The sequence below is a fragment of the Poeciliopsis prolifica genome, unplaced genomic scaffold, assembly GCF_027474105.1.
Source record: "Poeciliopsis prolifica strain line A6 unplaced genomic scaffold, Auburn_PproV2 SCAFFOLD001, whole genome shotgun sequence".
In the NCBI taxonomy this organism is placed as follows: domain Eukaryota; kingdom Metazoa; phylum Chordata; class Actinopteri; order Cyprinodontiformes; family Poeciliidae; genus Poeciliopsis; species Poeciliopsis prolifica.
In genome coordinates this window covers 8,643,196-8,659,326 of record NW_026562376.1, presented here as the reverse complement: position 1 = coordinate 8,659,326, position 16,131 = coordinate 8,643,196, and the positions used below count along the sequence as shown (strand labels likewise).

General features: G+C 36.1%; 1 protein-coding gene across 4 annotated transcripts in view; it reads left to right on the top strand.

Annotated features, from left to right (window-relative positions):
* Window positions 1-16,131, top strand: part of scaper (S-phase cyclin A-associated protein in the ER) — a 62,731-nt gene that overhangs the window by 17,735 nt on the left and 28,865 nt on the right. For all 4 annotated transcript variants that reach the window (XM_055027350.1, XM_055027368.1, XM_055027341.1 and 1 more), the window contains 6 exons: window positions 146-227; window positions 315-467; window positions 2,662-2,769; window positions 6,207-6,343; window positions 12,181-12,246; window positions 12,956-13,082. In XM_055027350.1, the coding sequence (XP_054883325.1) occupies window positions 146-227; window positions 315-467; window positions 2,662-2,769; window positions 6,207-6,343; window positions 12,181-12,246; window positions 12,956-13,082 (673 nt within the window). The remainder of the gene's footprint in view (window positions 1-145; window positions 228-314; window positions 468-2,661; window positions 2,770-6,206; window positions 6,344-12,180; window positions 12,247-12,955; window positions 13,083-16,131) is intronic.

The following is a 16,131-nucleotide window of genomic DNA, read 5'->3' as shown; positions in this document are numbered from 1 at the left end:
ACTTACTAAAATATGAAAAAGTTCAGAGTATAACTTTAATCTCTTACTAAGAATCTGCAATTGCATTTGTCAATTATCTATTATTGAACAACATAAGGTATGTATGTGAGCATTTACATTTAATTACATCTTTTTAAATCTAAAGAGACCGAGAGGAGCGTCTGGCTGCTCTTAGTGCTGCCCAACAAGAGGCCATGGAGGAGCTTCAGAAGAAAATTCAAATGAAGGTGTGCACATTTTGCTGTTTTTGCAGACATGCTCCCGGAATATCCTCTTTCCTCATAAACCTACATTGTTTTCATTGTTTTTCCCAGCATGACGAGAGCAGCCGAAGGCATATGGAGCAAATAGAGCAAAGAAAAGAGAAAGCTGCTGAGCTCAGCAGCGGTCGACACGCGAACACAGACTATGCCCCTAAACTGACACCTTACGAGCGCAAGAAACAATGCTCACTTTGTGGTGTTGTGGTATGTAATGTTTCAGAGCTTATCATTTTGTGTATCATTTTGCTCAAACATTCATAGGAAATTCTGCAATAACATAAAATTCTCCTTACAGCAAAATGATGCAAAGGGTCAAATTAGCTAAAAGTGGAATATCTGTTCTGAAACTTTAAATGAGTCAACAAATAACTCTGAATCAGACTCAAACGTGTGACAAATGCCAAATGTCATCAACAATTTACATGAAATAATTCCTAGGAACTTTTACCAAGACCGTCATTAGCATGATGCCAACCAGATCATCATAAACATCATGTCAACCACCGCAATGTTTATCGCTGATTATCCACAAAGAATAAATGATAGCTGCTGATGAACAATAGGAAGCAACAGAAAAGAGCCGAGCAATGTGGCTTAGACTAATAAAACATGTTGGACAACAGAAGAAGGAGGAAACCGGCCATCTGTCAAATCCTGTGACTTGTCATTGAAGATGCATGCTGATTCACCAGATATTACATGTTTTTCCCTTTCAGCCAACTATTTAGCACAACTCAGTTGGGGTTATTTCAATGCTGAGAATCACATGGTCGAAATGTTGTGTAAATGATTAACATTGTGTTTAGACACACATTAAGTAAAATTGGTAATGATAATAAGATTTGCTGACCTGAATCATTACTTGATGTTGGCCTGTTTAATTATAGAAACAGAAAAATAGAGTAATGGACTATATTTTTGGGCTTCGGTAATTTGAAGCAACTTTGATGCAATATTTGGCTGTCTCCATAGGAAAAATGCTGACTTGAAGGTTATTCAAAGGCTTTTTAAATAGTGCTCATTTAAATGTTGATTTGACAGCATTTATTATACTGATGTATAAATTACTATATTCCCTTTTTTTTTTTTTCTTTAAAGCATCTGGCAGTAAATTGCACAAGCACACATTTATCTTTGATTAACTGGCTCCCATTATAACAAGGGTGGAACACCTTGGCACTTCCAACCGGCATCAGATAAAGAGAAGGGTCAAGGGCAAAATAGAGAATCTTGTTAAAATGTTAACTGACCTTGGGCTGACATCTGACACCAGAGATCACGGATGGGTCAGCAGTGAGCACTTTGTTTAATGACATTAAACACAAACCACCTCAAATGGCCGGTTTGCAGAAAATGATTAAAAACTATTGCCGCTTTCGCTACTGCTTCTTCGCGTGGCAATTTATCAGACAAGCTCTACAGTAAGTCCTCCTTCAAAAAAATGTTCATACCCTTTGAACCTTTGTGCTTTCAAGTTATACAATGTGCAAACTTCCACGTATTTATTCGGGGTTTTATGTATTAAACCAATACAACATAGAACACCATTAGTATGTGTAAGTAGCAGTTCCAACTCAGAATCTGTGGCAAAACATTCAATTTCTAGAAGTGCAAAGCCTTTAGAGACATTTTACGGTATATGCAGTGAAAAGTGGCTCTAAAAAGTATTGAATTTGTTTAATCCTTAAATTCTTCATATTTAGAAGTAAAGTATTTTTAATTCATTTGCTGATAATTTTTTTAATGTTTCCACTGTTATTTTGACAATGTATTTTTGATAATGAGATGAAGTCATTGAGTCTTGACTGCTTTCTTACAATTATCTTGATCTTTAACTCCCTAAAAATATTCACATTTTATATTTGTAGCTGTGATTAGGCTGGACTCCAGTTGGGCCACTTCAAAACAGTAATATTTTTGCCAATCACAAACATCCAACCCTAAACGGAGTATGAATAATTTTATATTTAACTGTAGACACAATATACACAATACTTCATAGATATTTATTTGTTTAAAAAAAATAAAAGATGAAAAACTTTGATTATTTTTTCTCCATCTTTCCAAGTATGTGCAGCTTTGTCTTGGTGTTTTTACATAAAATCCTAATTCTAATAAATCTATGGTAGAAACAAAAAAGTGAAATAAGTGAGGAAGTATGAATAATTTTGCAAAGCACTATGCAGGTAAAATAGTGACAAACACAACCTTCCTTAAGTTGGAGTTAGTGCTGCATGTTTTGTACAATTTATTCTCTAAACTGAGGTTTAGCAGCCATAGATTGGCCCATTGTGCTTATCTGTGTGATGTATTGTGTCACCAGGGTAGAACCCTTTCTTGCTCTGGCCTCCATTGTGCCCATTACACTGACCTCTGACCACTATGTTTGCTTTTACAGATCACCTCAGAGGTGCACCTGTTCAGCCACACCAAAGGCAAGAAGCACCAGCAGGCTGTGCGAGACAGTAGCAGCATCCAAGGCCGGGAGCTCTCTGATGAGGAAGTGGTGCGTATCACCAACACACTGCTGGGAACAAACATCCCTTTATTGTGCCAGAGACTAGTGCCCTGATGCCGCTTGTGTTTTGTAAATAGACAAAGTGAAACAGCAGTTGTCCTTTTGACGTAGGCAATGTGATTGTTTATGGATGCTATTATATTCTGCCACAGCACTGTTGCTTGCTTTGTGAGGTTAGAAATGTACATAGTTAGGCTTCAGTGAAGGTTTGATGTTACCCTGTTGTCCCTGGGACCTTTTTTGTCATAGAGTGGCTTTCTGTGGGAAAGTAGCTTCTTATTGCAAGGCACTCTGTCAGGCTGCAATATGAGATTGGCTTTTCAGTAAAGCTCATTGTGTGGCTGACAACTGTTGGTGCTAGAAGCAGCCCCTTTGGTCTTCCTGCTCCTTTTATTTTACCTTTTAACACAGAACAATCAATACCTCTGACTTTTTGCTCTCTGCATTATAATAATTATTTCCTCTTATCTCACTATTTTTAGGCACTTACTGCATTTTTACTACAGCTTTGGAACTATGCCGCTATTGTTAAACTATGCACACACTTGCATTTTTGTTTTATTTGGTTTTTTCACTCAAGACTTTTGGGTAAAGTTTAAAAAGTGATTATAGCCTAAATCAGATTAGAAGGAAAATTGTATTGATTATCTCAACTTTGTGACAATTGTCTGATTATAATAAAAATGTACTTTTTATGAGTTGTCTTGCAGCTTTTACAAACTGTATGGTGGGTCTAGTTGCCTTGAAGATAGATTTGTTCTACGCAAGTGAGAAATCTAGTTTTTAGTCACCTGTTTTAACAAATTCTATCCATTTGGCATCATTGAATTACTACATTATTGGCTGTATTTGGATCAGGCAGCAAATTGGATTGGGCATAGTAACTCTACAAAGGCAAAGATAACAGGCACTAAAATAGTACTGCTAATACATCCAATACTACTACTAATCGATCTTGTACTACATCCATTGCCACTGTTACAACTAATAATACATCCACTACTACTATTACTACTACTAATAAAAAAAATAATAATGTGCAAAATACATTTTTATCTTAAGTATCTAAATAAATCAGGGTGTTACATTGTGGTATTTAGTATGTGTATATGTATATTGCCAATTTAGATTTTTGGTAATGGAGATTTTTTATTTTTATTTTTATTTTAGCACTGACATTGAAAGGTGTTATAAGTCATAATACTCCTTCACTTTTCCATTCTTATTTTACTGAAAAATATTGAACAATGCCCTTGAAACAATACTAACTTGGTTTAGCTGCATATGAGGTAGTGCTCTCAGTTATGAATGAAATTAATTCTCTTATGATTTGGGGAGCTTATTTATTAATCACTTCAGAAAAAAGTTTTTTGCAAATAAAATATTATTTGGTTTCTGTAAAATTTGAAAAACACAAGTAGAGGAGTGGCCTTTCAATGCAGTCTAATGCTGACTATATTTTAAATCTTTAATGCCCAATAAAGATTTTGTGGTCCATATAAATAATTACATATTTTGTTTGAAACATGTATTAACATACCTGATATACAAAACAAAAGTTATGATAAAGCTGTGTAACTAATATGTGGTGCTTGATGTTATCTTGTTCTGAAACACGAAAACCAATATGATTATGGTAATTTGATCTTTCGTAGAAGGATAGCTTTACCTTAAGACCAACATGACATGCAGATGTATGTCAATCAAAAGGGTTTTGTATTGGACTAAAGCACCAGTGAACAGATAAACACATCCTGTAAAATATACATTTGTAAAAAGCTTCCTTTGTAGATGTGTGACTGGTCAGGTTGTCAGGAAGAGCGAGAGACATTTCCAGCGCTATCACATTTCTGCCATCAGAGCCAATCTGTGATATTGTGCTGGAGCTGCGCCCTTGGGTCAGTGTCTTTGGTGCTTTGTTTCTGTGGTAGACAGCTGTCTGTCATCAAGACTGAAACGCTTAACTGCTAAACTTGCCAAGAAATTGTAGTTCATGTCTCAGTGTTGTCCACTGATATTCCAGCAGCGTTTGATCTAGCTGTTGAGATTTTTATAATCTATGATGTTTTGGTTTAGATGACTAAACATTAGGTAAGTGGCTGGTGCCTCTCAGAGATATTACAGATCAGCTACTTCTCAATCACAAGACGGCTTTGGTCATGAGTCATGACTGACCTGCAATATCAGTGATAAGAGGGGAAAGGTACATATGTATAAGAAATATAGAAATTGATATGCGTTCTACTTAACCTAATAGTCTTAAAATGTAATGAATGATTTTTTTTCAAAAATCCTACAGCAAAATACTCTAAACAGCCCAATAAATTTTGTCACATGGAAATCTAATTTCTTGGAAATAAGAGATGTGCTATAGTTTGTTATACGTTTTTTGAATTAATTAGGTTTAACAACAATATATTTAGATTTACTCTGCTAATGTGATATATGACCATCTTTAAGTTTTGTTTTTAAAATGTAATCTGTCTTTTATTCTTATGGAAAAAAAAATTCCACTTTCTATAGGTTAAGTTTGGATTCAGTCTGTATTTTTGTGGAACTAATTTGCTTTTGCACAATTGAGGTTTTTATTACCCCTCTCAGTGACAGCCTCCATTCAGACAGCAGGTGCAGAGACAACACTTGACCAAAGGCTATGGTATCCCACACACAGGTTAGCTCCACTACTGAAAAGAAACCCTTTATCTGATGGCCATCCTATTCTCTGGGGTGCTAGATGACAGGATAATTGGGTAATTGGTTTCTTGCACATGCATCGTGGTGTCCAAATGGAGTTGCATTCCCCTGTCTGCTGGTGGAAACATCAGAATCATTTGACAGTGCCCAGACAGAAGGCAACACCTCCAGGAGGCTTGCATGTTTATGGGTGGGCTGGTAGATATAAAAGACAATGGAGAGTTGGAGGTAATCACTCGTCCTGGTGGCACACAATGTAGATCTTTTTACACGTTTGTGAGCAGTTGTTTAATTACAAGAAAACTACACTAATCAAGGTTTTGAGCCATTTCTTCCTTCTTTTCATTCTGTAGTTGCTAATGGGTATGGTGTGTTCACTGATATGAAAAAAAAAGTTTGAATTTCTTAACCACCTGTCATCAGTTGGCACTCATCAAGCTAAAATGTGTCCAATTCTGATCAAGAGCTGGTCCCTTTGTGGGTGTTTGGGTGTTTACTGTGCAATAATGTTTCAACCTAAGTTGTTTTGGGTTTAACAATAATTATGTTTCATATGTTAGGTGTTTACAACCCAGCAACATTTGACTGAATAATTTAAACATCCAGAAAATTAAGCTGCTGGTTTAGTTTTGCTCCATTATATATTTTTCTCTTCTACAGTTGATTACATTTTCTAACAATAATTTTCCAGCTGTATATATGCTACATACCTTTTTCCATTATTTTTTTAGGAGCATCTCTCCTTAAAGAAGTATATTGTGGACATACTGACAGACAGCTCTGTTTCCTCTGAGAGTGTGAAGGATGGTGAAGAGCGCCAGAAAGCGAGGAAGAAAGCAAAGAAGCTTCGTGCCAGAATGAACGCCAGGTAATAACATCCTCTTTTGCTTGACCCTTATCTTCTCACACACTCGAAACAAACCCGAGCCAGAACTTTTTTTTATATATATTTATATATGTGACAAGAAGACAGAAAGCGGATTATATTTGCATCCTTGCTGTCTGCAAGATGGCACTGATGAGGTGAATTTATGACCACTTTCTGTGATTGGGGAGCAAAGCTGTGGATCGATCCATAGGTCCCCTTCTTCCCTCTGTAAAGAGCTCTTCGCCAAATTGCTGCCATAGCACCGCCAAATCTGAAGTCCCCTTTCGTGTACAAGATATATGTTAAAGGCGATGTGAGCATGTCTTATTTTTTTTCTTCTTCTACATTATTGATTTTTAAATGATGCATCAAAGTAAATCAATAGTAATCAACAAATGGGAGGGGACAGTGCTATATGTCATAACCTGAACTTCAACTCTGTCAGATTAATTCACTGTCAAAAACGAGAGTAGAATGGAAAGAGACAATGTTGACAGTTTTTATTGACTAACAACAGGTATAGAGATGTTATTGAGGCAGCTTATTGGAGGATTTCATCATAAACAAATTATCATCAACACATGAGATTTGTTTTATATACACTCACACAAGCATTTTTATACACTTTCCGAACTGCGATAGTTTAACCTACCACTATGAAACTTCAAATAAATAGTGTCATGCTTCTGAAAAAGTGTGAACACCAATCTAAAATGATTTGGAAACAAATTAATTGTTTCTAAATCATTCTCTACATTTTTCAGCCACATTGTGTTTGACGTATGGCCTGAAGGGCACTGTTGAATTAAAGTTTGATACAAAAAGGAATGTAGCAGTATATGTTTTTTTTTTTTTTTTTTTTTTTTTTAAGGTTTCATTTTTCTGGTTAAATCTATCATTCTATATTTAGCTTGAAGTTATAACAAAATTACATGTTAATTTGGGCACTGTTAAGTTGAATACAAATAGTAGAAAAGTGAAGTTACTTTCACTCATTCTCTCATTTTAACTGTTTTTATCTGGTTAAAATGAGAGAAAATAATTTTGCCATTTGTGGGGTTTTTTTGTCTTTGCTAATCTATAAAAGTGTAATTTCAAAATTGAGATATGTGCTGGTAGTTTGTGCAATGTTACATCCCTACAATGAATGCATAGAAGTGTGTAAAAAGTGTTGGTTATTTGGGGTCTTGCACACATTTGAAATAACTTGAGTGGCTGAGAATTGAACTTCTTAGCTCCCAGGATGAAGATAACTACTCTTTTAACTGATCCACAGCTGCTGCCTACCTCTACCCTGACCCACTCTCACTCAAGAGTTATTGCAAACCTTAATGTGAGGAAAATGATGTCTTCAATTGGTGAAGTTATCCTCAAGCTGTTGTGATAGACCATGGGTCACCTGCTGAAGTTGTTGATGCCTTAGATTTCTAAAAATGCATTTTGGATTAAGAAGGACCACCTTGAATTAAAATGGCAAAAGTTTTACACCTCATGATGATAATACTAGAAGGCAGCAAAAGCTTTACTTTTCCTTGAAGCAAATATTTTTAAAGTAATGGTGTGACATATTCCTGCTGCAACTACAAGTGAATTTTTTGTAAGCTTATAGTCACCCTTAGCATAGCCTCTAACAACCGCACACTGTACTTATAAAAACTTCTTAATTCTTTGGATGTTTTACCCTATTATGACTTTTATTAATCAAGTATGACAACAGAATTGTTGTTTTTTTTTGTTTTTTTACAAAATTCACAAAAAAAATACTGTTAAATTAAAAACTGATTTCTACAAAGTAAAAATTTAATATTTAACAGGAAAGGAGTTATTGCATAAACAGCCAACCCCTTTAAAAGTATCTAGTGAATTTGTCCTAATAGTGTTGCAATGAGTAGAATGGAGATCACGTGAGTATAGTGAGTCTCAAGTGATTCTAGAATAAAGGTTTGTGTCTAGAAGGTCCATTCACTGGTTAATCAGTATTCCTAGCTGCTATTACGGCATGAAGACAAAACAAAATAAAATAAAAAAACTTCTCCGAGCAAATCAGAGAAGAGCTTATTGAAACGTATCAATCAAAGGGTGAATACCAAAGAAATTTTTTAGTCTGTAATCATCTCCTACGGTTCAGTTAAATCCATCATCAAGAACAGGAAGGATTATTTCTCGTGTAAATCTGCCTAGGTCAGACAGTCTTCATAAACTGAGTGACCGTGCAAGCAGGAGACTAGTGCAAGAGGCCACAAGGAAACCTGTGACTACATTGAAGGAGCTACAAGCTTCTGCACCTGAGGTAGGAGAAACTCTTCAGACAAGAACTGTCGCCCGGGTTTTTCACCAGTCAAAGCTTTATGGGAGATTGGCAATGAGAAAGCCACCGCTGGAAAAAACGTACATCAAGTTTGACAAAAGACGTGGGAGACTCCGAAGCAGCATCATGCCAGCTGTGGAGACTTTTCTCAGCAGCAGACCCTGGAAGGCTTGTAAAGGTAGAAGATTAAATTAATTTAACCACTTGTACGAATATCCTGGAGGACAATTTGTTCCTACCTGCAAGAGAACTACAGCTTTGGAGAACATTTATTTTCCAGCAGGACAAAAACCAGAAGCATCCTGCTAAAGCTACACAGAAATAGTGTGAAGACAAACAGGGTGGATATTCTGGAGTGGCCTAGTCGAAGCCCAGATTTTAATCTCCAAGAGAATTTGTGGCTGAACTCGAAAAGAGCCGATCCCCACCAATCTGTCAGAACTTTATCAGTTTTACAAGGAAAATGGAGTAAAGTTGCTTCATCCAGATGCTTCATTTCAACCTGACTGAGACAATTCAAATACACTCTGGGTTGCATTGCAGCTAAAGTTGAATCTACTAAATTTTGTTGTCAAAGAAGCCAAATTTTGTTTCTCACGATTGATTTGTAAAATAAATAAAATTATAAAACATCCAAGGGGGTGAGTACTTTTTATAGGCACTATTTATTTTTTTATTACCAATTTTTTGATAGGGTCCCTTAAATTCATGAGTTTGATTTTTACTTCTTGAGTCTTAAAAGTTGAGCATTCATGCTAAATGAAAGGGGATAAACTGCCCATTGATATCTCACCTAGAGTCTGAAAATTTTTTATCCAAGAATGTAATGTACTCAAGACAGGCAGTGATTAAGTTTTATTCCATGTGAGAGTCAAACCTGAATTCTTCAAGCTTTTACGACTTTTTTCATCCATCAAAGTTAATCATCCATATCGCACAATTTCAAGTTCTTTCTGTTTGAGAGTCTGGATCAAGCGTTGGTGCATGTTTGACCGACTGCCAGCGCACTGAATCTGTGCTGAGTTTTAACTAATTTCTTGTGGCAAAATATTCATAATTAAATCAGTTTATTTTTATTTTGTAGTACGGATGGAATAAAGCGGTGGGCTGCAAAAGGACGACTATTCATTGATAACCTATGTCAACCTAACATATGTCAGTAGGATATGTAAAAATTGTTTAGCTTATAAATAATTCACAATAAAAAGTATTCTTAAATTTAATGACGCTTGAGAATATTTAAGAAATAAATCACGGTAATCTTTAATGAACAGTTACCATGACACGAATCTTCTTTGTAGATAGAAACTAAATCTCATAATTTCTGAACTCCCTTCCCAACCTGGAAAATTATCTAGCTTAATGAATATGAAGTTGTCCTTGGTCATCCAGATTAGTCTAATCTGAATTGTGAAATGGATGGAGATCACTTAGTCAAACAGATGGTTTTCTACATTGATTGTTGCTGTTGAGCATTGTTTTTTTCTTAAACCCCATTCTGAACATATGTGGTGTTTGTCTTTATATTGCTGGAGTTTTGCTTTATTGGTGATTTACTAACTAAAAACAAGCTTTGCGTTTGTGAAACACATTTCTTTTTTCCTTGCCACAAAAACCCCTCCATCATAATCATGTTTGTGTAAGGCAGACTTATTTTCAAGCCCTCATTACAGATAATGTATGAATTATGAGAAATTTCTTAAGATAATATATTACTGTTATGCTTTTCAGAAGAGAGTATAAATTCTTAAATGACTTAAGAGACAATTACAAGCTTAAACAACCATCCATCTCCTACACTTTATTCTCTGTGCTGTTGGGGGGTTTTTTGCCTTTGAGTCTCAGCGGTGCTGCGAAAGTGACAACATGATCTGCCTCTGTTCACCATCACTCTGCAGCAGACCCGCTGAGACCAGTACTCAAAGGCAGCAGCCCTTTAGAGGTCATAAATAACACAGAGCTCCCGTAAACATAAAGGTGAGCCACTTCACCGCTGGGTGGAAATGAACCATTTTATTGGAACACCGTATGGTGTCTGTAAAAAGTGAGGGGTTCCCACACCTATGCTCTTAATGCTGTAATGCAGTACTGTTGTATCATAAAACAGTGGAATCGTACCATAGCCAACATTTTTATTTTTAATCAATTTGACCAACATTCGATAGTGAATGTTTTTTAATTCAAAATAAACTAGTTTAATTTTATGTAAGCAGCATTTATAACCAGTAAGAGCAAGATGGTGGATGTTTGTTCTTTATAGGAATGTCCTTGATTTGCACTTGTACACATATGAAGTGTTTGCTGTTGATCTAACCTTTAATTATTATGCTGTTTTAGATTTGATAGAAAACATTAGCTCATAAGTGGTCAAATAAAGATGATTTTTTTTCTACACACAATAAATTGATTATATCTTGGATGTTATTTCCACACCTTTCCTGTAGTTCTTGCTACCCTGTTTTCTGTAATTGGAGTCTTAAAGAATGACTTTAACTAATTCCTTTTTAAGCTAAGTGTATAAAAAATTTATTTGTTTGAAAAAGTAGCAGTCCTCTGTTTTTTTTATTTTTTATTTACATCTTATTTCTTCCTTCCTGTCTCATTGTTCTTTGCTTGCTGTGCAATTAGTTGTCATGCTCTAAGGGGTTTCTGCACAGTTGTAAAAAGTCTGCTAAAAAATGAATTTGGCTTTGTCATTTTTCAAGCCTGGACTTGAGCATTGTCTTCTGGATTTATATGAAAACCCAACTAGATTAATTGTTGTAGTCAAAACTCAAGTCCTGAAAAGTACAGATGGTTCAACTGAAAAATATGTAAGAAATCTGTGTTCTACTAATTGACTATGCTTAAATACCTGAGTTCATTAGTTGATCAAGCACAGCAGGTCCTGATTTGATCATGTAGAATATGGAAAAATGCACCTGTCTGATCCCTGGAAGTATCTGATTCCATCAATCATGAGATTGATGACCGGAAGGCCCTTGTTCAGACTTTGATCAATAGTTTCTTATCATGTTTGGAAATTCCTGATTGAAGGTATTTACCCTTAATCAGATTTCTCTCGCAAAGATGCGCACATCTTGTAAATACACATGCACACACACGTACACACACACACACACACACATATATATATATATATAATATACATACATGTGTGTATCTTTTTTTCCTCAACCTGATAATGTCTGATGTCACTGAAATAATAGCGCATGGTTTTTCTTCTTTCCAGACACTGTCAATGTGTGATATCAATGAAAATTTTATACTGCATTCTCAACAAAAGAAAGACAATGTAAAGAAAAAAATCCCAGTAATAAGAGTTGATGAGACGAGTTGTCAATAGCAAAGCATTTGTCCCTAAAGACCCAGTCTGTTTATTTTGGCTAAGAGGCCAAATAAACTGAGTAGGTTTGAATTGTTTTCCCACTTTTGTCCCACTTTGATCCTCTACTTCCTTTACTGACATGCAAAGGTCTTTTTTTTTCTTTGTGGTCTTTAAAAATGTTTTCTGCTTCTCATTTTGCAGAGCGAAGGAATATGAGAATTCAATGGAGGCAAAGAATCAGGTTCTTGACTCCCCATACAAAGCTAAGTAAGTGTAACTATATGGGTCATTAAAACTTCATAGTTTTTGCTTTTAAAAAATGGTTATGTTTAAATAATTTTGCAGTTTCTTAAAGAAAATAAATTTATTTTACAAAAATTCAGTTGAACTTCCTTTACGTAAGATTAATTTTAAATAAGAATTTAGACTTTTTTATAATGCAATTTCTTTTTGTTACGATACCAATCGTTTATTGATCAAATAAGACATTTAAAGTTTTGAAAAACTAATAGTTTTATATTAGTACTATGCGTGTGATTAGGATCTTTCCCTGTGTCTTGTTTAATTTGTTCTATTTTTTGTTAAATTGTAAAAAAAAAAAAAAAAAATTAACTTTGATAAAATAGTTTTTACATTTACTAAATTGAAATGTAATTTTTACTTAAGGTTTTGAAGTATTCTGTTTTATTTCACGTATATTCATTAAGGCAGAATAAATCTAATGTTTAACTTAAAAGTTGGACAAATTTACAGTTCTTAGATTTCCTGGTTATTTTACCATATGTCATTATATATTTTGACATTAAAACAGGTCAATTTTATTGCATAATTTATGTAGGATAAGTTGTCTCTAAGATAATAAAGCTTGCAAATGGTTAAATGTATTCATACTTATTTTTTTAGATCAACGGCTTTTGGTAAAAATTTAACATGAAAACTAGTTTTAACAAATTTTCCCCCTTTCCTGTCCGTTCAGATTGCAGCGATTAGTTAAAGACCTACTGAAGCAGATGCAGGGCCAAGATGGAGGACAGTGGGCCAACAACAAAGCATCTGGACTGGACAGAACTCTGGGAGAAATTTCTCGTATCTTAGAGAAACGGGTACATGAACAAGTCAATTACACATTCACAAAGTTTCCAAGCAATTTAGATGCTTGGCTTATGTTTTTGATCTTGCTTTGTTCTAAATGGTTGCTGATTTGTTTTTGGTCTTATCACTTCAGTGAGCATTAGTGTTTTTATTGAGATTCTCTTTCCTTTTTCACAGTAACATTTATTCCCACTATCCTTTCGCTGGTCATTCCCCAGCAATGAGCAAATTAAAGACCGATATACACTCTGCAAGGAAAGATAAATGTGTTCTTTTACTGGAGGCAAAAACAACAAAGATCTTTCTGGCAAGGACATTTCATTCTTCACACAGGCTCAAGGGCAGAACTCTTGGGAAGTTCGCATAGGTCTATCCTCCCATAACATTTGGATATAATACTTGTCGGACACCACACCATAAAAAGATTCTGCCCAGATAAATGTGTCGTCAGCAAGCAACAAAAACTCTTACACTTGGGCTGACAAAACCAAATGATGTCATTTTGTTCTTGCAGTCGTGGGAGAGGAAACAAACTCCTCTGTTACTGTAGAGTAAAGGCCCCCATTGTCTTTTCACTGTTCACATGTTGCAAGTAGAGGAGCTTTTGTTTAGACAACTGTAAATTTTAGTTTACCAATCAAATAATATAAGTGAGTGAATTGCTCTCAGCTGTAAATTATGTTAGTTGAAACATCTGCCTCAGAAGGTTTTCTTCCCCCACAACAAAATGCATCAATTTGAAAGTGAAGGAATTAAGAATTACATTAACAGCCTCCATGCTTAAGATAAGGGGAATATATAGCCCACTTCCTGTTACGAGGTGTAAATTTCATGCCACGTTGTGGTTTGAACCTTCACAACAGCCTTCTGTGCATGCCTCCGGGTTTGAGAACAGAGATATTGTAATCCTCCAACTGTGACAACGGGGGCGGCTGGAAGGGCCATTACCAAATTTCCCCAGAGATTTAAAGAAAGAGGTGGCGATGGTGGGTGGCAGATCATCCTGTAAGAGATGAGGAGGAGACAACCATGATATGAGCAGCACACAAGCTGTTGCTACATGACGACTCCGCCCCTTAGCTTCACAAACTCCCAGTGGGAGGTCAGGGGTCAGTGGGCCACGGGGTTCTATTCAACAGTAGAGTCGCAGGACAGAGGCTCATCAAGTCTCTGTCTGCTTACATTTGGTTTGTCTATTGCCTCAGTTTAAAGGAGATTTCTGGACTCTTTTGGAAAGTTTTACTTTAACACCTATTATCACAGATATCCAGCCATTGTTCAGCAGAACTGTGATTCAGACATGAGGAAGCTTAGGGACCACTTTCCCCTCTAATCTTTTGACAAACTCAAATAAATAGTCTCTCCATCAGAGAGTGGCTGTCTGGCCCAAGAGTCACTTCAAATTGAAGCCATTTAGATTATTTGACCTAACAAGCATCTCATGTCACAGACTCACCTAATGATTTGTTTTCTCGCCCATATCTGATTCAGCCTCCACTTTCTTAGCTAATTCTTTCAGCAGCATTCAACCCTCCTATCCTGCACTGTTGTTTGTGCCCCTTCCTTCCCACTTTACATCTGATGCTACATCTACTTTCTGACCCAAATCTGTTTCTCCCTCTGTGGCTTTTAAAGGTTTGTATAATGTCAAAACTGCCAGCATTTTTGTCACTTTATTTATGGTGATTGAGGAAAGCAGAGTTTTTGGCCATTTTTACTTTTATTTTTCTTTCACACACCTGCCTAATTATTAACCATGTTTATTTACTTATAGGTAAAATGTTTACAACCACTTTTAGATCAATTTTATATCAATTAGAGGATCTTGTATGACAAGTTGGAGATTATGAGGAATGTGGTTCTCTGAGGAACCGGCAACTGCAGAGAGTATTTACATTTTCATTTGGTTCCTGTCAAAGCCTGGTTCAGCTGACTGGTGGACCTGATGGAGGCTGTGAGGGGCTGTGGGGGAAGGTGAAGGACAAAGTGGTGAGGCGATGGCATTTCTTGGTTGGGCCTCTGCCTGACTGATAAATGCAGTTTGGATCACAACTATGCAGGCATAAATGAACCAAGAAGAAATGTCACAACTATGCAGGCATAAATTACTGGAATCAAGGTAAATAGAGGTTTAAGAAAATTTACAGTTTCAAAACTACTCAGATTTTCAGATTTCATTGTTGTGGTTAAAATTCCTTTTGCAATGCCAATGAAAATGCCAGAATGGACAGAAGTTGTTTCTTTTGTTTTTTTTTTGCAGTATAGGATATTAAAGCGGTGGCCCTCTCCCGCTTGTTTTTGAGCCCTGCATGTCAAATTTTTAGTTTGATTGTAGCATAAAACTGGACAAGAAACATATTGTTTGCACAGGGTAAATACTGAAATGCATCATTCTTCATTGAGATGAATCACATGTTGTATTGTATACACAGAAGTTTACACTGGAAAATTAAGATTTGGAAATATGTAGTCCTGCAATTTTTATGGTTTACAGGTGACCTGGTACACTGTATAATGATGGGATTCATGTGTACCAAGACTTATCTGTCATGTTAATCTGGCTGCTCAGCGTTGTAGCATCAAAGGGGGTGTGCACCTGACTTTACGTCACTGATTAAAGTCTGTCAATAATGAAGTCTGCCCTTTTGTTGTCCATCTGTTTGTGGCGCTGCATAACTGAGACTGTGTCATTCTCTTAGCAGTAATTAAAGTTCCTGGTAGGAGGAGACTACTGTGAGCAATTTAGCTGGGCTGCTGGGTTGCAGATATTGTTGCAGGAATCACCAGCTGTCTGAGCCTTCCCATCAGCTGGGATAACAATAGTCTGTCTGGACAATAATTGGATGAGACTGCTCCTGTTGTATAATTCAGGAGCTAATTCTCACCCAGGTGTTGTTGCTCTGGTCTTGGGGAAATTGTCTAACCTGTCACTATGCATTGTTGGGTCTTCTGCTAGGTCATTAACAGATAGACTAGAGCCTCAGTGTTTGCTGTATTCTTTTGGGAAGCGCAATTATTTCAGACATCTTAACCAAATGAGAAAAGACCAACTCTGTGCTC